The following is a 27,047-nucleotide window of genomic DNA, read 5'->3' as shown; positions in this document are numbered from 1 at the left end:
GTTCCGGGAGCTCCGCCCCGAAACAGTGGCGGCACCAATGGGGGGGGGGGGCACAGGGGGCATTTGCCCCCCCGTGAGTTGGCCTCCCACTTGCCCCTCCCCATAAATTTTAAAAACTAAAAACTATAAAACTAAAATAATGTCATAAGCATCCTACTAAAGCTGTAAAGTGATCCAAAACCGCATTTTCGTTCTTTTAATTTTGAAAATGTGCTTATCCATTCACTGTATAGCTCCCAACAATATTTCGTCACTAAAACTTTAACATTTCGCTACCGCTACGCGCTCGCAGTAATTGTTGCCTGAGATAAGTAAATTATCTGTTCACATGAGGCTTAAAAATCCAGTGTCCGCCACCCCAAGTCAATAGGGCCTATGCTTTTCGCGATTAGAGTTTTCATTATTGGTTTTAGCGAGATACACATCCTGCGTATTAGTAATTTTTATAATTTTCTGCTCGCGCTAGCATCAATTGTTTAGTTAGATAACCATCCAGTTCATGATTACGAAAAGTGCGGCTTAGAACGTCCAGTTATCATCACAGGATATCCAAAATTTTCAGCTCGCGCTTCGCGCTGATTGATTGATTGATTGATTGATTGATTTTATTCGTCAAGAATATCACAGGAGATTACAATAAAATTGAAGAATACCTTGACAGGATAGCCCATGAAAGCCGAAAGGCTTATTTCCAATGGGGTCCTATAGTTAGTATAAAACATTAACATATTGTAACAAAAAGTATAAACTACGACAAGTACTGGAATATGGTTTTAAAACAATAATAATGAAATACATACATACATATCCATCAGTCAAATAATATGCAAACATCTGAAGCAAACAACAATCCTCCTAATATATGAAACAAGATTATATTTCAACATACCCTACATTATCTACAATACTAGAAACTAACTGTACAAAATGTTTGGTTTTTACTGGTTATATTGCTCTCGGGTAGCTTCCAGTTTTAGGTGCTTCTTTAATGCTCGCATTATATATTTGGTGAGATATCATTTTCATGACCCAATGCAAAAGTCCTATACTATAATAGTTCCCTTTTCAAGTCAGTGGGGCCTATTTAAAAAATAGCTTTGTGAAATAGGCGAAAAAGTATTGCCCCCCAAATGTTCTTTTGCCCCCCCCCGGCCCCTAAATTAGAAATCATGATGCCGCCATTACCCCGATCCGCATGCACCAAAAGTTCTAACTTACAACCGAGAACAACGTACAAAGAAAAGAGGACAGAAAAGGAACATCACGTCAATAATTATACTTATAAATAATTATACTTACTACCTTCGAAAATTTTGACAAATGTGGAATCAAACGGCGGCTCTCCTTTCGTATCGGCCAAAATTTGAATCAGTCTTTAGGATTTGGCCAGGAATTTGGCAGGCCCGATCGACTAGCCGTTTGGTACTAGCGCAGAGCTTCCACTTTTCAATACAAAATCGAGTCCTTGAATTTATTCTGAAAGTTCCTGGAATTTCACAAAATATCCCTGAATTTTACAGATGTTGTCCAGTCTCCCATAAAATGTTAAACTTCTCTTCTATACACAAAAAAGATGACGCATAGGGCCCAGTGCCGTACCGTATTCTTATGAGCCAACAAATTTTGAGGGGGCAAAACTGAGCCGAAATATGCATGGCGTACCGTACGTATCAGGCAAAAAAATTGCGAGCGAGCAAAAAATTTGTCATTACAAAGATCCAATTTTAGATAGATTTTGACATAATATTCAGAAAAATGATATGATTCCTGGAAAAGACAACTTCCCGGAAAGCTTCCCTGAATTTCCTGGATTTCGGGAAGAGTGGAAATAAGCACTGTACTGGTGGGAACAATTGATCAGCTAGCCATTTTGGAGCGCACAGCTCCGGACTATTCGGCGACCACACCGGCCGCACGCACTCGACATCGCGCGTACTATCGTTACCAAAGATCGTTACCCTGGTTTGGAGTAAACTGAAGTCTGAATTATTTTTCTGCGTATGCCTACAAATACTTTCAGCTCGTTTTAACTCTTCTCTTTGTCTCTTCAGATTGCTGATAAAACTACAGTACCGTTGCTGAACTGAATAATGGTAAATATGACTCATAATATACGGTACCGTACCGTACGGGTACTTGGCTGCAACTTCTTTTTGCCCAGTTTTCAGTTGCCGCGATGGGATTGCACCGCCCCCCTGCCAGCACCCTGCCCTGAGCTTCGGCCGCTAGTGCGAGCCGCCTTCGCTTGCGAATTAAGGCTTTGCTGCGGCAGCGTCATACTCATATTCATAACCACCCATGGGTGCATTTAATACTGCCGCCATGTACTGGAAAATTGAAGGCACGGCGCATGCAAAATTGTAACAAACTCCTGCTAATTTCACACAAAAATTGGAAAACTAAGTAGGATGGGGGATCGGGTGTCCGGACACTTTATATTAGGGTGTCTGGAGAAAAAAATTATTTTTCTTATTTCAAGAAAATATCACATTTTCTTTGTGAATTTGAAGAGAAATTACCTTCAGACTGACAGAAATGTAAAAATTTTGAAAAAAATCCAATTATTGGCTGCAAAAAAGAAGAATGAAATTAGGTAAATTTTCAGCATTTCTCTGCCATAGACTGTGTAGTTAAGAAATGGACACACACAAATCCAAATATTTAGCTTCCGAGAGCTGTTATAAATTTATTATTAATGCCAAAAACTTGTCCATAAAGAGTCCAATAGGATTTTTTATGCTCTATCTGATGGTATGATTTTCATAAAGATTTGGAAACCAGATCACAATGAAAAATTGCGACAAAGTGAAAAAAATTGTGCAAAACAGAAATTTCATTTTCCCATAGAAAACGCATGGAGAAATGGCAATCTCAACACACACAAAAATAAGGGTTTGCAATTTATCTCTAAATCCTTATTTAAAATGATCATATAAACTTGTCCTTACTGTCAAAAGATGCCCCTGAATTTTCTCTTTCCATACATGCCAAACACAAGTTAATAATCAATTCAGATCACATTTTTCTAGTAGCCTGAACTTCCCTGAAAAAATGTGCCATATTTTCCCCTAAATTAGCCTGTTTTATGCTGACACTTTTCAGTGTGGCTTCAGACACCCTATTTATATTTTTGAAGCCTTCTTTTTTGTCTTAAGATTACACTAAAAATATTAATTCAATAGTTGTAATCATCTTCTATTTTGTTCTCTATAATATTTTCTAAAATTTTGTACTAAAATTTGATGAAACTTCGCTTGTAATTTTTTCCAAATGACTTTCTAAAATTGATCGTCCGGACACACAACCTGTCCGGACACACAACAACTGGGTATACCGGTAGGCCTAGGCCTACTTCTAAGAAACTTACCGAACGATGTGAAGTCATAATGAATGTCCCTCAAAGTCAAATAGCATCATTTAAGGACGTTCCGGTTCCACAGTTATTATGTTTGTGCGCATCATGATCTGCGCATATTTTACACTCTGCGCGCTGACGTCACAATGGATGAACTGGTGATTATCAGCTGTAGGAATTGTGAGCTGATTTTTCTCCTTAGCACTACTGCAGATCCGATGTGTTATTTTATGAAGCTAATATAAGTAATAAACTGCAATTCCTCCATGTACCATTTTTTCTATTCTACAATTTAAAAATATTTTCTTTGTAGTGCTGCAAAGTGTGATGAATATGACCCCGAGTTTGAATAATGGAAAAGAAGTTCGGAATTTTTCCTCACATAGATACAAAGCTTTAGGCGCCTTTTCGGGTGTTTTAAGAAGCAAATTTGCTCTAATAAGAGTGCTGATAGTTTGAAAACCAGCACATGAACCCATATATTTTAATGTTTGCACCTCTATAGGTATACCTTCCTTTACATTTTTTTACAACTTTGCAAAGTTTGGTGTAAATGACATGGGTTTTGAATAAAGTGCATGCAGCATTTCTTTTACTTCTCAAGTTTGTTATTGAAATTTGAAATTTTTGAGGTTGAGTATCAATCCCGCAATTTCTAAGAACTGAGAGTGTTGTTAGACTTAAATGAGCAAACAATTGACAACAATATAAATAGATTATCCATCTTACGGATACAATTATTAATCACATTGCAAAATTCGATGAAATTTTCATGAATTTTGACTGAGTAATAGAGCTTTAAATTCATTGTTGTGACCTCGTGAGGTCCAAAAATGCCAAATTCTTTTGAATGCGCAATTCTTAAGAACATCATCCATGTTGGGTTAAATTTGAAGCTCTATAGCAGAAAATCAAGCACATGGACCCATGTTAATTTTTAAATATTTAGGTGCTAAGGTATCTATGTGCAAAGTATGATGAAAATGACATGGATTTTCAATGTTTGGGAGCAAGACTACGGAACCATTTGCATTTTAGACGGTATTAACAGACTTTTGCTTGTTTTCGGTGCATTTTGGGCTGTTTCAATGCAACTCGAAATACTTCAGACACTGATAATTTGAAAAGGAGCACATTGACCCCATAGTCTAAATGTCTTAACTTCTTCAGAATATATTCCTCTACAAATCTAGAGAGTATGATGAAAATGACATGGATTTTGAATGTTTGGGAGCAGGACTAAGGAACCATTTGTATTGTAGACATTTTAGACGGTATTAGACTGTTGCCCGTTTTAGGCGCATTATAGACTGTTTCAAGCCGACTCGCAACACTTTAGACACTGATAGTTTAAAAACGAGCACATGGACCCCATGTTTTTGATATTTTAACGTCATCAGAATATATTCCTCTGCAAATCTAGAGATTATGATGAAAATGACATGGATTTTTAATGCTAGTGAGCAAAACTACGAAACCATTCGCATTTTAGACGGTATTAGACTTCTGCACGTTTTCGGCGCATTTAAGGTGGATTTCAATATTTTCAAGCCAACTCGCAACATTTTGGACACTGATAGATTAAAAACGAGCACATGGACCCCATATTTTTAATATTTTAATGCCTTTATAATATATTCCTCTACAAATCTAGAGAGTATGATAAAAATGACATGGATTTTTAATGTTAGGGAGCAAAATATGGAACCATTTGCATTTTAGAGGGTATTAAGAGACATTTGCATGTTTTGGGCGCATTTTCTGTGATTTTCATGCCAACTCGCATCACTTTGGACACTTATAGTTAAAAAACAAGCACATGAACCCCCAATTTTTAACTTCCCTACACCTTGGATATGCATTCCTCTACAATTTAGCCGAATTTGATGAAAATGACATGGATTTTGAAAAAAGTGCAGCTTACAAAATACTATTTTAATTTTTGAGTAGATTCACGTCTTTGAAGATTTGGTTTTTTACCTGAGTTTTTGCACCATTCTTGCCAAATGAGGGCGCTGCTGACTCAAAATAGATATAGTTTTACCAATTAAAGACTTTTTCTTACTTTGGTATACACTTTGTTATATATCTTGAAAATTTGATGAAGTTTGATGCGGTATCCACTGAGTAAAGATGATTTAAACTCATTTGGTGAATTTGTGAGGTCTAAGAGAGGCATAATTCTCTTGATTGCGCAAGATTGCATATCATTCAAATACGGCGACTTTGAAGACCCATAGAAAAAAAAATAAGCACATGAACCTCTATAATTTTTTGCACTTTCATAATGCATAGATACCAAAGTAATTCTCTGCAAAATTTGGTGAAAATGACATGGACTTCATTTTAACTGTGGAACGTACTTAAGCAATGATTTTTCTCCATGTTGACAAAATACGGACCCTCCGGAGGGGGGGGGGGGGCACTCAGTATATAATGCATAGTGGGTATGTGCCGCGGTGGGGACCCCCATTTTTACACTCAAATTTCCGTTCCATGGCATAGCATTTTTGTCTTATTGAGAAAAAGAACAAAGAAAGCCGCTCCAAAGCATAGCATTTTCTTCTTATCGAGAAAAAAGAAGAAAGAAATCTGCTCCAAAAGCTTCGCATATTTTCTGTTAGGCCGTTCCGGCTGCATTGATCTGCTACAGTGAGCCGCAATTTTGATGAAAAGCGGCCGCAGAGCGCTGTCCGACCATCGCCTCTGTGCTAGCGCACCCGGCGCTCGTGCCGCCGGGCTAGCTGCATGCACTTTCCATAGCCATAGGGATGCATACGCACTCACGCAGGCGACCCGTTCCAAGGACCCCCGTTTTCACAAACATTTGTAGTCTCTTAATTCTTTCTCACTTATTTATTAGTATTTCGGGATGATTTTAATTTTCTCACATTATGTTTTCCTTTCCTTTCTTTTCACTCTTTCCTCGCGTTTGACTTTCTTATATCTATATTCTTTCTTTCCCTTCATCTACTTTTCTCTTTTACCCTTTCCATTTTCCTTTCTTGCCCCCCCCCTCTTTTTCTTCTCATTCTTTCCCTTTCTCTCTTCTCTTCCCCTTTTCCATATGCAAAACTATGTACACTACAGCAGGGTGCGACATAAGCACTTGCCCGATTGCCCGGGGCAAGTAAAAGTTAGAGTCGGGCAAGTGTTTTGAAGCAAAGACAAAAACTGCTTGCCCGAATCGGGCAAGCAAAATTCTCATATGGAAATTATATTTTAGAAAGATTCCCCATATTTCACCATCAAAATAAAGAAACGAAAAAGAGTTCAAAGAAAAACAATATCATTAATTTCTTCTTTCAAAAAAGTTTATAATTCGAATTGCAAAATTTGCGCCATTTTCTGCAATAAACACACAGCTCAGAGACGTACACACACACACAGAATCAATGGCAGTCTAGCATACCTAGCGCCTAGTCCATGCAGCCGATGCATGTTGTTAAGTTTCTACGGAGTACGGTGCTGCACGAACGAAGTTTGCTCTGGAAGAAATCTCCCACAGAACTGTCAAAATTCACATTTCTTACCAATGAAAATTCTTGTAATGTCCATATTTCCTAAAAATTGGGTTAGCTCTGTCATTTGTAAGCAGTAAAAGGAGAATTTTTTCACTTCTGTTATGCTTCAAAAAGATCGGGTTTCGAATGATCGTCTGTATCGCACACACTGAAATACATTGTTTGACAGTCCCACATATGCATTTGTGTGTATGTTGATAAACTTGGTTTCTTTCATAACTATTTTTTTTTGCCAAGGAAATTGATAAATTTTCTTCTTTATCTATGACTGGATAGTTTGAGCTTTCTTCCTCTCTATTTTCTTTCTTTCTGCTTATCTTTTCTTCTTTTGAATCTCTCTTAATATCTTTAAATTTCCTTCCTTCTTTTGTTCATTTTTTCTGTTACTATAGCTGTCTTTCTTTTTGTCATTCTTTTCTTTCTATCTTTTTTTCTTTCTTCCTTCCATCCAATCTTTGTTTACCTCTTTATTTAATCCTTCCTTCTTTTTCCCCTTCTTTTCATTCTTTCTTACTGTCTTCCTTCCGTCCGTCCATTCTTTACCTTTTCGTCCTGTCTTTTTTTCTTCCTTACTTTCTTCATCCCTTTTATTCTTTCTTTCTTTTCTTTCTTTATTTCTTTCCTTCATTCCTTCCTTTCTTTTTGTCTTTCATTCTTTCTTTCTCCTTCCTTTCTTTCCTTCTTTCTGTTTTTCTTTATTTCTGTCTTTCGTTCTTTTGATCTTTCTTTTTTCCATCCATCTTTTCTTTTCTTCCTTATTTTTTCTTTCTGCCTTCCTTTATCTCTTTCCTTCATTTCTTTCTGTCTTTCGTTGTATCTTTCTTTTCTTTCTTTCCTTCCTTCCATCTACCCTTATACCTTTTCTTTCTTCCTATCTTCCTTCTTTCCTTTCTCTCATTTTCTTTCTTTCTCTTTTCCTTCCTTCCATCAATCCTTTTACCTTTTCTTTTTCTCTTTTCTTTCTTCCTTTCTACCTTTTTTCTTTCTTTTTCTTTTCTTATTCGTTCCTTTCTTTCCTTCCTTTCTCTTCCCCTCAGTTTTTTTTCTTTCCTTCTTTCTTTCTGATTTTCTTTTTTTTTTCTTTTGATCTTTTTTTTTTTCTCCATCCATCCTTTCTTTTCTTTCTTATTTTTTCTTCCATCCATCCTTTCTTTTCTTTCTTATTTTTTCTTTCTGCTTTCCTTCATCTCTTTCCTTCATTTCTTTCTGTCTTTCGTCGTATCTTTCTTTTCTTTTTTCCTTCCTTCCATCTATCCTTATACCTTTTCTTTCTTCCTTTCCTTTCTCTCGTTTTCTTTCTTTCCCTTTTCCTTCCTTTCTGTTTACCTTTTTTCTTTCCTATTTTCCTTTCTTTCCTTCCTTTCTCTTCCTCTCATTTTTCCCTATTTTTTCTTTCTTTCTGTTTTCTTTCCATCCTCCTCTCCCTTCTTTCTTCCTTTCTTTCTTTCTTTCTTTCTTTCTTTCTTTCTTTCTTTCTTTCTTTCTTTCTTTCTTTCTTTCTTTCTTTCTTTCTTTCTTTCTTTCTTTCCATCTTTCTCTTCCCCGCAGCCATTCTCTCTCTCTCTTTCTTTATTTCTTTTTTTTTTCTTTCTTCCTTCCTTTATTTCTCCGTCCTTTCTGTCTTTCTTCTTACTTTTTTTCTTTCATTCTCTCCCCCTCTCTTATTTTTTTTTTCTCTGGTTATTTTCAGTGATTTCCCCTTTTTTATTGTGTGTCCTAGTCCCCTCCAAAATATATGGAAAATATATGAGATTAGGAAATTAATTAAAGAGCATATTTACCATTTATTTTGGTCATGATTTTCAAGATAAAAATCATCAAAAAAAAAGAAATACAACTACAAGGTACATCAGTAGTCATGTTGAAAATTGTATTTTAAAGCCGTCAATGGTATGGTATGTAAAACTATAAGGCTATAACTTGTTTTGAAGTAATAAAACTTTGTTTTGAAGGATTTTTTCGGGCAAGTGAAATCTATATTCGGGCAAGTATTTTCGAACTATTTGAAAATTTACTTGCCCGACTGGGCAAGTGCTTCAAAAAAATTATGTAGCACCCTGACTACAGTATATGTAATGGAATGCACCATTATATCTTTCTGAACTTGTGATAAGACCAAGACATGTTCACACATACTGAATCAGAAAATCAGTGGTACCGCTTGCATGCACTCTGCTGGAAAAGAAACATTCTGTCACGGTGCTGCCATTCTCTGGAACCAGATGGGTAGTGGTACCCGTAGTGCATTTACAAGTTATCCTTTGCTACGTCCTAATGTAGAGCCAGAAACCACTCCAATGAAACAACAATCCCCTCTTCAGCTGTTTCCATGGAGTGGCAGCAAGACAAGCAAAATATTAAGAGAAGATTGTGATTTATAAAATCAAATCAATCAGATGATGGAAAATAATTACATCTTCTATGTAGCTAATGTGAAATATCCTAAATACAACTTATTTGCAACTTTGAAAATTGTATAAAAAATTGTAAAACTGTTTTTGTTTGTCTGATTTTGTTTGAACTCGCACCAACACGCTACATTTTTTGGAATAATTTTCCAGTTTGGTTTCCGCTTTAATAAATACCACCTTTCTTTGATTTGTAGGCAGGGGAACTCGGATTGAATGATCACCACTACACGACTATCGTGAACTTCATGCGTTTTGCTAGCTACAAACGGACTCAGAACTTGCGTAGCGTGGAACGCTGCTTTGAAGATCTGAAAGATAGTAGGTGGGTATAGCTTGTTTTTTATGAATATCAATAGTTTTTGATAAGGGAAAAGTAGAGACTAAATGGCCTAACTGATTTTTTGAAATTATGTCTCTGAATTGATGTGTTCTGAGAAGTTCAATTTTTCTTGTTTGAAGACTTTAATTTTTTGTATCAAGCGTAAGAAAAAGAATATATAGCAACATCATTCAGCCAGGTTTTTTGTTAACCAGTGCTCACAACCCTTCTCATTAAACCATCCTCTTTTGAACTTTGATGACTACTCTGTTCAATATACATGTATGGCCTGAACCCGTGCAGGCTAATTGAAGACACTTTCACTCTGGATGAAGTTAGAGACATGCTGGATGGATTAGAGGCAGTGGTACATAGTGAAATGGAATTGGAACTCATTAATACCTCTCACACCAACGTATTACTCCTGAGACAACTATTTCAGCAAGCTGAAAAATGGCACCTGAAACTACAAGCAGACATCTCGGAGCTCGAGAACAGGTGAGATATATGAAAAAGCAGAGGAAGTTATATAATGGGCTTATTGAATGTTGATTTCAGCATGAATTGTGAATCAATTTTGAATTGAAATTTAGCTTGAATTACCAACTAAATTTGATCTGAATTACATGTACATTGGAATAATCATATGAATTAGATTTGAGATTAATTATGATGTGAATTTAATCATTGTTTTAAATACTTGCATTTCAGTCTACACTCGGTACTATCACATTTCTGCATGATATTAACAAAATCTATAAGTTTTTAGCTACTGCATTTTTAGAATTCTGTTTCATATACATCAATTGTTCAATGAAGAAAATTACATTTGAATTTTGTGTGCATTTGGGCTTTTCATTCTGACACTGTAAAAGGATAGCAAAGATTGAGTTACAAGAAGCTCAAAGATTGAACAATGTTTCTCTATTTGTGAATATCACATTCTGAATGCACCAGGCTCTGCATTCTTTGTAAAAACACCTATCTAGCAGTGTTGTAGTCAAGGCTCAAACCTCCAAGGCCAAGGCTTCAATACCAAAGGCCAAGGCCTGGAAACCCAAGGCCAAGGCCTGAAAACCTCAAGGCCAAGGCATTTCAAACTTACGATATACAGAACAATGAGCTAACAATGCTTAGGTGGCAGACATCACACATGGCAAAATGTATGTGAGCGAAGCGAGGGGACTGAGCGAGAAAAAAATTCACCTTTGTACATTTAAAACAAAAATAATTTCATGATAGATTTAGACATAATTGATATAGTTACCTTTGTACACTTAATTTTTCTAGGCGATATACATTGCAATAATTTTTATTACCACGGTCATCCGATCCTGGCATTCTCAAGGTATGTTTTTCTCCACTCCCTGGGACAGGGGCGGCAGAACCTATTTTTATTATTGGGGGGGGGTCAAAGCAAAAAAGGCACTTATATATCAAGTTGGGCATTTTGGTGCAAACAGATACATGTATTTTCAAAATGAGATCATGAACTGCGTGAAGTAGTTGTGTGCTTTGTAGAAATTAAGTTGAGCAAAGCCTTTTTAAAGTGATTTCTAATTGATAAGATAGATATTTTGATTTAGGTTTTACTTCTCAGCAAGAAAGCGTAGCGAGCAAGCGGTTTTGAAAAAAAAAATCAATTCTCAAGTTGGAAAACTCGATTTTTGGTCAGTTATGGGGCTAATCACTGTTAAACTTGTGTGATGTTGCCAGCACGAACCACCAGCTCAAACTTCTGGACATGTGTAATAAGACATGAAAATTGAATATTCTGAGCTGTTTTTGTAATCATGAAAAAGATGTGTATCTTAAGAACTAAAAAATAACTTTGCGCTCGCTGAAATTATTCATATAACTGACCAGTAAAGGAAGCAGTTAAGGACTGCATTTTAAATAGGATACATAACTTACCAATCAAAATAATGCGAGCGCAAAGCACGAGCTCAAAAATTTGTGATATTCCAATCTGAAAACTGGACATTCTAAAGAAGCATTTTTTTTTTGTAAAAGGGAATAAAATGAGTACAATAATTGATGCGAGTGCAGAAAACGAGCCAAAAATTTGGAATGATTTGTAATATTCCAACCAAAAAACAACATTCTATACATTTTTTTAACCATTTTTATTTATTTATTTATTTATTTCAATATATTTAACCAGGGTAGCCCACTCAGCAATAAACTGGTCTCCCATGGGGTCCTGGAATACGTGATAAAAACAAGTATAAAAACATTTAAATACATATGAAATATACACAGAAATATTCTAAATAACTTAACTCATATCATAACAGAAATCAGGGTAGCAAGCAGGGCATATTTCATTTGGAAAACAAATTCCTACAGGGATTTTTTTTTGGGGGGGAGACAAGAGAGCACAAAGCGCAAGCTGATATTTTCAAATGATTACCTGAAAATGAGTCATTTTTAGGACTCTTGTCAGTTTTCATATTTTTCCTGCTTACAACTACTTTTAAATTTCAATTCTCATTTCTTGTATCGTCTACACTTATTTTACCTCAAAAACCAGAATAAAGAATACTAACAAAATAAAGTTATATTCAAAAGGATATAAAATAAACAGGGCGCACCCCATACCCTTAGTTTGGGGAGGATAAATCTTAATTATTTCTTTAAACAGTAAATTATTAGTTATTAATAATTACTGATAATATTAATAATTATTAATTATTATTATTTTTATTAATTATTATTTCTTGAAACCATATTGACACAAAAACAAATACGTTGTTTATTTCCTTGAAAACTGTAGAGAAATTTACTGTTGAACCATATGGTTAAAATGAAGTAAACTTTGTTTTGTCAATCTGAGACACTAGACCCAAAACAAAATGTATACAATTTAGAGAGTTAGAGAAGAAGAAGAAGTTCCACCACCAAGAATAAACTTAGAAAAGGGGGAAAAAGGAAAAGAAAAGGTGGAGTAAATGTGATATTATTTTCTGAACATAATTGTCACAATCTATCACAAAATTAGCTTTTCTTATAGCAAGAGGGTGAAAAATTTTGTTCACTCGCTCGCTTCAATCGCTTTCAACTTTTTTTGGCAGAAATTTTGCTCTATATGCCATGCTTGGCCCCTCAAAGTTTTTGGATCATCATACCATTGACAATAGCATAGCCCATTTGGATATGACAACTTGAAGACTGTGTTCAAGTTTACAAAATCTTTTCAGAATATCATTAAGACTTAAAACATTCTTGTTGGCCAAAGAAAATATTACAAGGAAAATCCTAATGGAATAGAAATCAACCTTGTTATTGTTCTTTAGAGTTAGCTATGTTTAAAGTATGAAAATTGTTGTCAAAATTGCCGTCAGATCTGTCACAATTATTCCTGTCATCAAAGCACTATAAATCTTGATCATAATCATTATTACTGTCATTATCATCATTAGTCGTGATTACAACACATTACCAATAAATTATGTTATTTTTCATCACTGCTGTTTTCTTTGTTAAATATGTGATGATAATTCTTGATAATGGTGATTTAATAATTACAATTGATGACACTGCTAGTACACTTACTACTGCTGCTGCTACTGTTACTGGTGACTGGTAGTATTGACCATTAGTGTCATTACATATACAGAACGATTGAAACATTTATAATTACTTATTTAAAACAAATGAATATACAAACTACAAAATGCCTTGAAAAAGCCTTGAAAATGCCTTGAAATTTCAAGGCTCAAATTCCTCAAGGCCAAGGCCCTCTCAAGGCCAAGGCTTGAATGTTCAAGGCCAAGGCTTTGAAAAAGTAGGCCTTAAGGCCAAGGCCGAGCATCAAGGCACTACAACACTGCTATCTAGGTTGATGTTTGATATCAATGTTACTCGACTGTAGCCAACAAAATAGTCTGAAAATTCATTTTGAACTACAGTTCCATGAGAGTAGGGAAGGAAGAAATGAAAGTAAGGCTTTCATGAACTAGATGGCAGGTTTCGAATCCCACTGGTTCCAATTTTTTCTGACTGATGATCGAGCATAGTGATCTTAAATAAATAGGAGTAATGCCGAAAATTTGTAAATAAATCATGTACATTCAAGTTATTTTGGTTTCAATAGGACTGGGCCCAGTTTCATAAAGCCTTTTCAAAATCACAATTTCTATAACAAGAAAGCAAATGCTGTTATGCTAATGCAAATTTTGTTTTTGAATCAGAAAATGGAACTGAAGACCAAAAAAATGATTTTTTTAAAATTAATCATGCATTCAAAATGTTTTTAACCCTAACTTACTGAGCCCTCAAATTTTTTTGCGATATATCCTCCGCGCGGTATTTTTTTACTTTGCCGCTTGCTGACTTTTTACCTTCAAGTCTTGCACAAACTTTGGACCAAATTTGTGATACCCGGGCACGCGGTTACAAAATTACTCAACATTATGTAGGGGAAGGCGGGGTAAGTTGAGCATAGGGGCAAGTTCAGCCACCACCCCAGGCCAATAATGAATGAGTCAGACATTGTGGTGGTGTCATGTATTGATGACCCATTAGATAACCTTTATCCCCACCACATTGTTTTCAACTTTTAAACAAAAAGTACTTTTTTAGAGGGAAAAATACAAATTTCAGCCAAAAAAGTTAAAAAAAAAGTGTGAAATAGATCAGTGCTTTTTACCAACACACATCTTTAAATATTATGAAGAAATACGAACAATATTGTTAGTCCAGGTATGGATTATCATTCTTGTCATAGTCTTTTACATGATGGATGCATAAGAAAAGTGTGGATGTGACAATATCGCATTAGGTTCTGACTGGGGTAATTTGAGCCAGCCAACATGTTGAGCCATGGTAATTCTTATGGTAATGTATAATAAAAAAACAAACAAACCTTAAAAAGCCATTGATATGCAGGCAGAAAGGAGCAAATTCACATGAAAGTTCTTTTACTTTTAGAGGATGTTAGTATTTATAGAGAATTAGCAAGTGAAAAGACTTTGAATAAAAATTTGACATGCTGGTTCTTCCCGCTTACATTTTGTACATAGTTTTTGTGGCTCAACTTAACCCAGAAGGTGGCACAACTTACCCCACAGATGGGGCAAGTTGAGCCATTTGACATCGTTTTTTTTTTCAAATGTGACAATGACTTTCAGTGTAGGGGTAGAAAGTTATTTATAGGTGAAACATATTTCCTAAGAATTAAATTTAAAGACAAGGTACTTATTTCTACAAGATTATTTGTCATATCAACTCTAACATGCAAAATGCAAAAAGTGTCACAACTTACCCCGCCTTCCCCTACACATGTAAGTGCATGTCAGGCCAAAATTGCACAAAAACATTAATATCATGTACAAAGTCAATACAAAATCTGTTTCATCTAAAATTGATAAATTAGTGATTATTCTCACTTTTATTGACAACAGTCATTTGATTTGATGCTATTCGTGACTGAAATAATGTCCCTGATGAATTTTGTCGAAATAAACAATAAAAATAAAAGAATAATAAAAAAAACCAAAGAAATACATAAGAATTTAAAAAAATAATAAAATACATTGAGAATTAGTTTTGGTACTGGATTTTTTTTCATTTATAGTTGTTAGGAATCCCATAAAGAATATTTTCACTCAAAAATTACCTTTTTAGGAGCTTCATTTAGTGAATTAGAGCAAAAAGTATGATTTCATTAACAAATAACATTATTACTTCATATGAAAAAAATAAATATTTTTGCAATTTACCTATGCAATGCCATAGATTATGTCATTCTCTACGTTTGTACAAATTTTCATCACGATCCGCGGCAGAGATCTTAGGTCTTAAGACTCTCGAGACTTTAAGCTTGCAAAATAGCCAAGGTAAGTCAGGGTTTACCTTGTAGGTAGGTTGTAAGTTTTAACTTGTATATGGATGTAGTAATACATGCTGTATTCACAACGGCTCATCTATGTCCACCCCATAAATAGTAAAATGAGGGTTTGATATGTAGCTTCAGATATTTTATGGTGTTGAAATTTTGGATTATTTTAGTTTGCTTTATTTCTTTTTCATTTGTAGGGAACTCATAGAGATGATAGCCAAGTTTGAGGAAAGCCATTTCTCTGGATCTTCTGTAAGTAACACACTTATTTATTGGACAAACAAGATATGTCCTTAACCTTAGATAGAGTACACTGGAATTTGATTAACTTGTACATTTGCAAGGCTTTAAACCTAGATGCCTATCTATTAGATACATGTAAATATCTGGGTAACTTTGCATGAGTCGAATCTTTTGAAACTGCAGATATCTGTTGAAATTAGGAGATATTCAACTTAGGAGAGGTATGTATCACATATTTTGCATAATCTTGTTTTAAAAAAAATTGCCTTGATTATTCAATTTATAGAAGTTTGACTTATGCAAATTTCCTGTTTAAATATCGAAAATCAGTTTATGTTTCTAATCAAGTGTCGTACATCTTGTTTCATGTTTGACAGTCATCCTCAAAGCCAACCTTTGAACTGAAGCGACTGGATCCTATGGAGGCAGGTGGTGTACAGCTTCTCCAAAATGAAATTGAGAGACTCAATGAAGAGAATGATAAACTGAAAGAAAGACTGAAACAGGTGGAATCCCAGGTGAGGTGCAAGATGTAGAGATATGATTTTTGATCTAGATATAAAACACGTTGGACAGATGATTATATGCTGTGGTCTTGTTCAATAATTTAGTTAAAGCCCTAAATATCAATATCAATTTACATCAGAAAAAATGTAAAATTAACTATTCATAGAATGTGCCCATTTCTGTTGCATCTGCAAATTTCATTCAATGCGATAACAATTTTTGTATGAAATATCTCTAAAATCCATGAGTTTTCAATTCAATTGACAATATGTATGAAAATCACTGTTTTTCTATCCCTGTTTGTTCTTTATTTCATTTTCTGAAGTATACATGATCTCTAACTAATTGAAGAACAACATGTCCATGTTTTTTATCCCCAGGCTACAGGAGCCTTACAGGACAGGAGTAAATTAGAATCAGATTTGAGACGCACTCAAGATGAGCTAGGAAGTGAACGCAATAAGACACCGATAGTCTCTGCTGACACTGGGGATATGGAAGGCAAAATGAAGGCTCTTAAATCCCAAATGGAGCAGGTACACATTTTTAATGATTGAAATGATGATGGTTATGATCAAGATTACTTTAACAATAAAAGCGATGGTGATGTGCAGGGGGGGAACAAGGAGGATCATATTGATGGTGATGATGATAATTACAATGATTATCATGATGATATCGGTGTGAAGAAAATGATGATGTTGATGATGATGATCATCGTCATAGGGATGATGGCGATGATTGGGTTGATGGTATCAAATGATGGTAATGGCGGTGTTGATAATTGACCTTTATTGTCTCTTTTGGGAAATTTGCCTTTTTCAGGAGCATTACAAACACAAATACATAAAAAACATGAGGTTAATAAATGAGATGACAGATATTTTAAATCAAAATGTCATCAGAAATAATCAACACGTAACATAAGGGCAATGGTCAATGTCTAGGCACACATATGAAATATTGGGGGGGGGGGTAGGATTACATCTTGTTACTTGGTCTTGACCCCTGGATAGTAACCCAGGCATACATGAGGTTAATATTTATAAATTTGCATACTTTCAAACTACTGACCTCTGGATAGTAATCCAGACATACATGAGGTGGATATGTAGTTTTCTCTCTTGTTCTTTCAATGTTGACTAATCTGCCGTGCAAACCCTTGAACTGGATTTAAGGGGTCTGAATGTGCAGCCTACATTGACTTGTTTACTGAAGGCCCTCTCGCTTACAGCAAATGGATCTTGTGTGATGACCCATTTGTTGATCAAAGATTCAATCAGGGTCTGTGCCTGCAGACTAAATTTTGACAGTGATGATGATGAAATTAACAAAAAATTATAATAGGGATGTTCAGAAAGAACAGACTGAGATAATGGTGGGAATGGCAAGTGAAATTGCTGTTGATGATCATGCTATCGATTTCATGTGATGATGCTGATTGTGTTGAAGGTGATAGTAGTGATCTTGTTGATGATTGTGATGGTGATGATGATATGGTGAAACTGTCAGAGATGATGGTTGGGAGTAAGATTTCTGTTGATGATCATGCTAATGGTTAGAAATTCTATTGATATATTGAAGCCATTGGTGATAAGGATGAATTATGATGGCAATGATAAACCCATTATAGCTTTGGTGTCTGCAATGCCATTATAAAGTTACTTCCATTCCTTTACACATTTTCATTTCAATTTTTCCCACATTCTATCTTTTTTTTTAAATATTCATCTTGCAGAATATGAAGCTGACTTCTGACAGAGCAGATTCATTGGAAGGAGATCTTATTTCATCCAAGCACAGATTATTGGAGATCCAAGAACAGTTGGAAATGAAGGAAAAGGTACAGTCATGTCGGATAAAAGGATTTTATATCACACTGACACTCATATAACATAGATTTGATAGAAGGAAATGTGTGTGGGTGCAATTTAGAAAATCAAGCGCATGTCCCCAATATGCGATTTTGACTGATTGATAAGCAAGTTGCACTTCATAGAAACTTTTATGGAAAGTTCCTCTCATATGAATAAGGTATTAATGATGTCTGAATGGAAGAATAGATTAACAAATTAAGAAACTAAATGAAGGAATGTATTCAATGAATGAATGGTAGTTTGATCTGCAAGGGTCATTCTTATATCACATGGGTAGAAGTTTCCTTTATAAACCTAATTTTTCTCTTATTATTAATCTTGTTTCTACAGTATTCTTTGAGACTAATTTTGTATAGTGCATGTATTTACACTTATGGAAACTGTCAATATGGTAATTACCATCGGTTCAACAGCGATTTAAAATCAAGTTTTTAAATGTTATCCGTGGTAGTTACCATAATGTAAAATTTAACATAGTCAAAATTCTCCTTATGAAATGTGACCCCAAGTTTATTTCCTGTATTGCAGTCATTTACTTACCCAGTTTCCCAGCATCTCATTTCCATGTGAACCTTGGGTGAGAAAGATTAATCCCTTCATTCCTCATAATCTCTCAGAGATATTGTCTCAAAAATTTACAAATAAAAGATTGATTTTTAAAGCAAAAGGGTTTTTTGACAAAAATGGGGACAGATGCTTTCCTGAACAGAAATGAAAACATGAAATACACAGGTGTCTTAGAATTTTCATTCAGAATTTGAAGCCATTCTGAGCTGATGTGAATGTTTATTACACAAACATATGGGCAGGATAAGCCTCCCAGAACAGGGAGCGAAATTATTTTTCCCACCGCAGTTCCAGACCCCAATATGAATATTCATGACATGCGTCTTCGGAATAAGAGTACGCATGGGCGGGAATTAATCTTTACAAAATTGTGGTCGTTCGCGTTGCCATGAATGAATCAGCACCCTAAAAGTGCCGGTACCCTTATACAGGCTTTAATTACGCTTAGATCTATATCTAGATCCAATTCTTAAACACTTATCAAATTGCCATTAATGACAAGACAAAATGTTAGACTAGGCTATGGCCCGGGGGGTTATAACATGATACCTATGTGCCTCGTCAACTCGAAAATGTTATGTTGTGTACCAATCTTTTTTTATTTATCATACAGGAATTGGAGAAGAAGTTCAGCCAGACTGGTGCATACAAGAATCTCAAGTCTATGCTGTCCAAGAAGAATGATCAGATCAAAGAGCTCCGTGGAAGGTTGAAGAAATTTGAAGGAGATGATTAGAGCTTAACCCAAACTGGGACCTATTCTTGTATTTGAGTAGTGGGAGGGAATGTGGTAGAATTGTTGCAATGTTACTTGAATCGATTGTGAAACATTGAAATGAATTTCAGGGCATTGTGTTATGGAATACAAAGTCTGTAACTTATTTTGGTTTTAACGGTCATGGGTTATTCATTTAGAGATGTCAGTGCATGAAACCTTGTTCAGATAAGGTGGGACAATCTCGGAGAAGGCACTCAGTATGTAATGCACGGTGGGTATGTGCCGCGGAGAGGACACCCATTTTTACACTCAAATTTCCATTTCAAAGCATAGCATTTTTATCATATTGAGAAAAAAACAAAGAAAGCCTTTCCATAGCATAGCATTTTCTTCTTATCGAGAAAAAAGAAATCCGTTCCAAAGCTTCGCATATTTTTCATTACGCCATTCCGGCCGTATTGATCCTCTTCAATGAGCTGCATTTTTGGTATTAAAAAGATGCGGCTCCCAGAGCGCTGTCTTACCATTGCTTCTGCGTGAGCGCACCTGGCGCCCATGCCGCCGGGCTAGCTGCATGCACGTATGCCCGTTCCATAGGGATGCATACGCACTCACATGCAAGCAAATCGTTCCAAGCACCCCCGTTTTCACAAACATTTGTAGTTCCGAAGCCCATTCCGAAGACCCTCGTTTTTACAATAAGCCCATTCCAATGCCCCTGTTTTTTTGTCACGCCTGCGGCACATACCTACAACTTTTGTGGTCGAGTGGTATCAGTAGTGAAAAATTAGAAGAACCAGAGGGAAAACTTATGATTAAACAGAAACTTACATGTACCTTCAAATCAGTCAAGGAATAAAGACTGTAACCATGGTAACCTTAGTATTGAAGTAAAGGGAGGGAGGGTAGGGCACATCCTTACACTCTCTGTTAGAAAAAATGAAGATCAAACTCGGGTAAGTTCTCATTTATACATTTTATCACGTAACTTCTAGATAGGGGATTCTGTGAGATATTGAAAGCCACTTTGGGTTCACTAGAAAAACTCTAAACATACAAATACTTTGATAACATCAAATGATGACCTGCAATTTCATTACCAGGACTTGTGAACATTGTGAAATCATGTCATGAAGATAAAAAATATCAATGCTTCTTATGAAAAATGTGCCAGTCCTTACCAAACATACATGAACAGTTTGAATGCATATTACTTAATACTTCAAAGAGTTCATTGTCATGATGTGTTGTATCAACTAGACACACACAAAAAAAGAGTCACAAAAAAACTGGCCTTCCATGCCACTAGTCTACAACATATCCTAAAAATGTACCTGCTTGATGATGAAACTATCTTATAAATCCTCAAGCTTCCAAAATTGCTCTTTGGAAATTGTCCAGGAATGTGTTCACTACAGGCTTATAATAAAAAGTTCGAAAAGTGTATTCTGATGACATTCCAGCCTTCGACATAACCTCACAAACAGGGACATCTTGTTCTTTAGCTGCAGATGTTGAGGCTGCCCTTGTAGAGTGGGGCTTATATTTTGCAGTGTCAATTCCTGAGCGGGATAAACCTTTATACTAGTGAGTTATTATGTCTTTCGATACCCCACAGTGAGGTTTCTTGTAAGTGACCAAAAGCTGTTTTTCTTCTCCGCATAGCGATTCTGTCTTTGTCAAATACTGCTTCAGAGTTTCCACAACACATAATCACTTGTCGTATGGGTACTCCATTAAGCAAACGGTCGCCCCACTGTTGCCTGGTCGACTCTGCTTCAGCAATTCTGTGATCACGAAGTTTGCCTGATCTTTCTGCAAATCTAGCATGTCTATTCTCGAAAGATGGAATGTTTGGATTCGCTGTGGTGATATCAGGATTATAAGCAAAATTTTATGTTAAGTCATGCAGGGAAATCCCAGATGTCTGTGTGATGAGGCTTGGGTGGTTTCAGGTTGAAGATTATGTTCCTAAACCTTGATTTTATCTGATCATCCTTTATTGATTTCCCACCTTGCAACAGAGTGTAGATTCCAACAGCAAATATTGCTGTATTAATTCCACTATATGCCACACCTCTTTGCATTAGGTTTGTCAATAGGAAGTCTAAAACCTCACTGACTAATGTCTGCAACGAATCAGTCGATCTCCTATGACAAAACTGAATCCATTGCCCTATGTAGGACATGTGTACTGCTTCCTTGTAAACTGTTGCCATGAAGCCAATATAACTGCTTCAGCTCCTTCTGGAATGCCTCTTGCCTTGTGCGACTCCAAGATAATCTGCAAGCGAGCAAAATGAGTTTATCACCCTGATGATGTATTTTCCCAGTTTCCTTCTGCTCACTTTGTGGCAGGACAATGGGTGTATCAATTAACAATTGTAATAATCTAGGGAACCATGGTTGCGATGCCCACTTTGGGACAATCAAAATCCCTTCTGCTTTGTCTGCCACAATTTTCTGAAGACATTTATTGATTATACAGAATGGGGGAAATGCATATAAGTCTAGAACTTTCTAGTCCGAGGGATGGCATCAATGGCCAGTGCCCCTGGGTGTGGTTGCCTTGTCATGTACATGTAGACTTTTTGGAGTTGGATTAAGAGTCAATTTTATTTTTACTGAAACTCAAACTTGATCTAGTTTTTGTTAACTTTGGAATCACAAAATAATCTTGTCCCTGAACTTCGCCGGCTAGCAAATATCAAATCACTTCCTGCCGTGCTTGAGCCTTACCTACAGAGTTAAAGGCCAGTACCGCCGTGAGGATGGACTTGGCTGAGAACACCTCTCTGTTATCTGACTTATCACAATCAAAATCAGCCATAACAGGCCGAAACATACAACAAAGAAATAAATATTGGCTGAGAAATGAGTGATAATAATAAAAATCATGAAATTGTTACACATACCTCCTGTAGAGTGTGAAGCATTACGATAAAAAACAAATTTTAACAGTGACTGCTTGTGGTCAGCCGATGCATGTATGTAGGCTCACTAATTTGAGTATGCATAGCTCGTACCTCACATAATCCAGTAACTAGAAGTTACAGATAAAATAAAACATATTACCCCACTTATACTAATGATCACGCATTATAATCATCAAGTTGCAACCTGTTGTCATGATATTACATTGATTTTATCATACTGTCATGACTTGGGTGACTGCCAAGGTGTCAAATTTTGTCAGGAGTTTGTCAATGCAAAATGGTTGACAGGTTATTGAGATTAAATGAAAAAGATCCTCCACAAGTTTTTTTTTTCAATTGATGCCTCAAATAACCCATTAACTTGCACTCATAAATGTTGATGTTTTTTAACTTTTTTCCCTACTATGCATGAACAAGCCTGAAAGTACTAGGCAAGTAGGTATGATGATAAAATGCGATGTTGTGTGATCATGCATAATGGGCAAGTTTATAAGAATAGTTACTTTTCTGGGGCAAAAAGCCCTACAAAGCCTTACAACAGAATAAAAGAAAGAAAAAAAGCGAAAAACAAAACAAAAGTGTACCTAGCATTTGACTCTTAAAATTGCTAGTTTTAATTACTAGTTTGATATGAATGTACAGCCTTTATCCCGTGAATCTTTAAAAATGAATATATTGGTGAATATCTATATTTATTAGGAATGTTCTTGACTTCAAATTGTTTGCCTATTTTGCTCATTTCTCAGTAGGCATAGTAACCATAATACATACATGTATATTACTAGTGTTCAATGTTTGGCTGTATTTGATAATAAAGCAAATGACTTTAGAAAATCAATCAAGACCAAAGCCTAATGTTGGACCTCCTGTATGGCAGAGAGCTCATGGCTAAGCATATACTTTGCAAAGCTAGGGCAAATGTGGTACTGCAGAATGCCCAGCTAGGCCAGTCACAATTATATTAAGGGAGAGATAGGCCTATGTACTAGTACATAGGCCTGCCAAGTCTCCCTGATTGTCAGGGAGACTCCCTGGAAAATTATTGATTTTTGAATGAAAAACTCGCAGATTTCTAACATCTCCCTGATTCTTACATTGATTTCTTTCATTAGATTGTGAGAAAGATCTTCCTTCTTCCTTGTTAATTTCTCTATTCAAGTTGGCAGCTCTACATATATGTGCATTACTTTAATTCTTACATCCTGATTTATGCCTGGTTTAACATTTGTCATAATTTAGTATAGTATATTCCGTCTTGTAGAAAAAGAAATGGTTGTTTTGTCACACAGAAATGTTCTACTTGTGTGTACTCTACATTCCTAATGAATTTTATGTGATTCAGTTCCCATGATTGTATGGGAAAAGATTGAAATGAAATACCTTATTTCATCATGAAAGAGGGATTTTATATTATTATTATTATTATTATCTAAAACCAAGTTTTGAATACATCAAAAAGATGGTCTTCATCAGAGCTGAGGTTGTCAACTATCTTTCATACTAAATAAGAATAAAGGAGAAATATTTTTTTAACTTTATCCTTTTATCATTCATGGTGCCAAAAATAGATATTTCAATCAATATTTGCAAAAAAGTAGAACTCTCAGATGAGATCTGAACAGTAATATTATTTTGCTTCATTTTTAAAGGATCATCTGTGCTTTGTTTCTTTTACAAATGCAATTGAAATACTGTTTAGTCATTTTATTGTATTAAAGAAACAGGAAATGTGACTTTGAGTGCATTACATTCTCTCCATATGTTTATTGTAAACTCATGTATATCTGTCACAATCATACTAATAAATCACTGTATGAAGTAGTAAGACCAATAATTGTACCCCCTCCCCTGCAAAATGTTGGAGGTTACTTTGGATCAGCAGTGTTGTGCCATCACTGCCACATCATATTCTTGTATGCGCTCTGTACATCACATTTCTCAACAGACTCCTTCAAATTAGGTATGGGGTTGTCTCTTGCTCAGTGCGGTAGACAGAGGAATGAGAAGCAGTTAATAATTTACCAAAACAGACTCCTTCAATTAGGTATGGGGTTGTCTCTTGCTCAGTGCGGTAGACAGAGGAACAAGAAGCAGTTGATAATTTACCGATTCCCACATCTTTTGCTGTTTTCTACTGTGTGTGAATGTTTTCACTGATACTGTCTTTTTTATTTATAACAGTAGTCCATTTATGTTTGTGTTTAATTATATGCCTATATTCTGAATTCTGATCTAAAGTCATACTTAAACTATTCGTAGCCAAACATGGCAGGAATTTTGTCATCATACTAGTATTTGACATTCAATTCATTAAAATTGTCTTAAAAGGAAGAATAGGAAAGAAATATGATAGTTTTCCTCACCATCAAAACATGGGAAGGATGGTAATGATTGCAAGAAGTATTACATCGTAATCAGAGTCTTGACACGCATCTTCCCAAAATGTTAGCCCATTGTTAAAGTTAAACTGGGGTTCAAAATATGGGCCATAGAATCTTGGTATGACCATGATCAATCCAATATAATTAGATGAGAATATCTAATTTGTCTGAAACATAGGGCTAAATGAGTTTCATTTAAACTATATTATGCGCTAAGAAAGGCCATTAAAAATATCCTTTGTAAGATTTATAATTGTGTAATTGTATAAGATGATACATTATATTCGTCCATGAGAATCACCTTGATGTCTAATTAGATTTCTTGATAGTTCATTGCAGTATGGTATGCATTTGTTCAAATGCTAAAATAGCTCTGTCCTATTCTGCTGAAAAGATGTATGTATATTGGTAATATCAATGTATTCAAAGTTTTATTAATAAAGTAATTATTTGTAGAAGCATATATCCTGTGTGTATGTATCTGTTTTCAGAGGAATAGACCATAATATCATTACATATCTTCTACTGCCACTAATGCAACAACAACTGCTGATCCCGCTGCTGCTGCTACTGCTACTACTACTGCTGCTGCTACTATTACTACTCTTACTACTACTACTACTACTACTACTACTACTAATACTACTATTACTAGAAATACTACTACAACTATCACTACTAATTTGAAAACTTACAGTAAAAAAAGAGATTGATCCGATGCAAAAGATTAGATAATTCAAATGTGTTTGCATATTTGACTTCTTTAAAATTTTAGATCTGAGATAATATGTATGATGTCATGATCGCTTCGTTTATAAATTCGTTCTAATCAATAAAAATTAAAAACCCATGGTCCATCCTATATCTAACTTGGACTGTTGCAGAAAGAAATTTAGATGTTTACGACATCTCTGTTGTTTGGAGTCCCCATCCCCTTTCATTAAATTTGACCTACAATTTCTGAACATTATATAAACGCAATGGTTTGATCATCTTTAGTATATTATACAGCTGTATAATGAAAAGCTTGGTAAATAAGCAACTTAATAGTGATTCATATATTATACGCAGAGGCGGCACCAGGAAGTTTTGATTGGGTGGGGGGGGGGGTAAGTATAAGACGACCTAAATAGAATCATAGATTTCTCTGGGGATAGTATGGAATCACACAGCCCATCTATTTCCTTTTTATTATCTCCTTCCATCCTCTCCTTTCTTCTTTTTTTTTACGACTTGGAATATTGGCGGTCGTGCATGGCACTGTCCCTCTCTATAGGTCATGCTAGCATCTTCAAAACAATCTTAAATTTGTCCAGATGGGTACTTTGTAGAATTCCTTCTTTAGTTTTTTGTCAAAAATAGGGATAAATAAGTTTTTCCACATTTTGATGAAAAACTATTCATTTTGTATATAAATAATTTCAAGTACCCCTCTGATGAGGATCATCTCAATTTTAAGAAGATCGTTGATTTTGAGAGAAAAGCCAGCTGAAATTTCGATGTTTTCAGTTAATGGCAAGTTGGAGCAAGACGGTGGCAGGTTCGTGCGTTGTCGATCAATATAAGGCTATTTGTTCTGCGTGTTCTTTAATCTTGTTATATAGTTTAAACGGGTTTGCTATCTTTCCCCTGGTATCAAAACATTGCAGGAGGTATTTTAACGCGATAACATGATAAACATTGAAGGGTGATCCGATTAGTATGGGGATCAAGAGGTCATTTAAATTAAGAAAACTTGATTAAACCTAGATTAATAAAATGAAGAAAAAAAGTTTCTACTCAGTTCAACTTTGGCTACATCTTGTTAAATACAAGACTTCAAGCAGCAATGAAGCAAAACATCCTAGACGCTCGTTTAATCATGTATCTCGGTGTAATACTACGAGAGTTGGCAATATATCATTGTTTAGACAATGATATGTGGCGTATAAGAAGTAGCATGGGGCGGAGTAGGAGCCATGGGTAAAGGGCAGAAGTGAAAAGAGGAAAGTGAAAAATAAGAGTGGATGACAAAATGAAAATTAAATATGACAGATCTACCATAACATTTGAAGGGGCGCTATTCAATGTTAGTTTCGTCTTCAGATGTTGGAGACTGGGGTAGCAATTTTACAAGCTCGTAATAAAATAGCCTGGGCTTCAGAGATTCGGACCTGTTTTGGTTCTATGACGTGTTTTTACGTCATTGTACTTTATCACAATAGCATCCAAATATGTAATTCATTTAGCCGTTAATTAAGTTATTTCTTTATCAATTGATTAGTTTATGTATTTATTTTTATTTTCAAAGCCAAATGATGTAAATAATCGATGTACTGTTGCTGTATTAAATCAATGGTTCTTGCAAGTCAATTTTTTTCATACATA

The 27,047-nt window shown here is 35.4% G+C and overlaps 1 protein-coding gene across 1 annotated transcript; it reads left to right on the top strand.

Moving 5' to 3' along the window:
• The first annotated feature begins 1,633 nt into the window (after positions 1–1,633).
• On the top strand, positions 1,634–25,143 carry LOC129257185 (leucine zipper transcription factor-like protein 1). The gene is made up of 8 exons (XM_054895459.2): positions 1,634–2,093; positions 9,485–9,612; positions 9,913–10,107; positions 15,649–15,703; positions 16,072–16,212; positions 16,582–16,737; positions 17,940–18,044; positions 19,259–25,143. Exons 1-8 carry the CDS (start codon positions 2,091–2,093, stop codon positions 19,379–19,381), a joined length of 906 nt encoding a protein of 301 aa, XP_054751434.1. The 5' UTR covers positions 1,634–2,090; the 3' UTR covers positions 19,382–25,143.
• The last annotated feature ends 1,904 nt before the right edge of the window (positions 25,144–27,047 follow it).

This window comes from Lytechinus pictus, chromosome 3 (assembly GCF_037042905.1).
Source record: "Lytechinus pictus isolate F3 Inbred chromosome 3, Lp3.0, whole genome shotgun sequence".
Taxonomy (NCBI): domain Eukaryota; kingdom Metazoa; phylum Echinodermata; class Echinoidea; order Temnopleuroida; family Toxopneustidae; genus Lytechinus; species Lytechinus pictus.
Note: the sequence above shows the minus strand (reverse complement) of the source record. Positions and strands in the feature narration are given on the sequence as shown.

Coding starts and splice junctions, on each gene's coding strand:
- LOC129257185 (XM_054895459.2), top strand. Junction 9,613..9,912: donor GAAGATCTGAAAGATAGTAG/GTGGGTATAGCT, acceptor GAACCCGTGCAG/GCTAATTGAAGACACTTTCA. Junction 16,738..17,939: donor TTAAATCCCAAATGGAGCAG/GTACACATTTTT, acceptor TTCATCTTGCAG/AATATGAAGCTGACTTCTGA.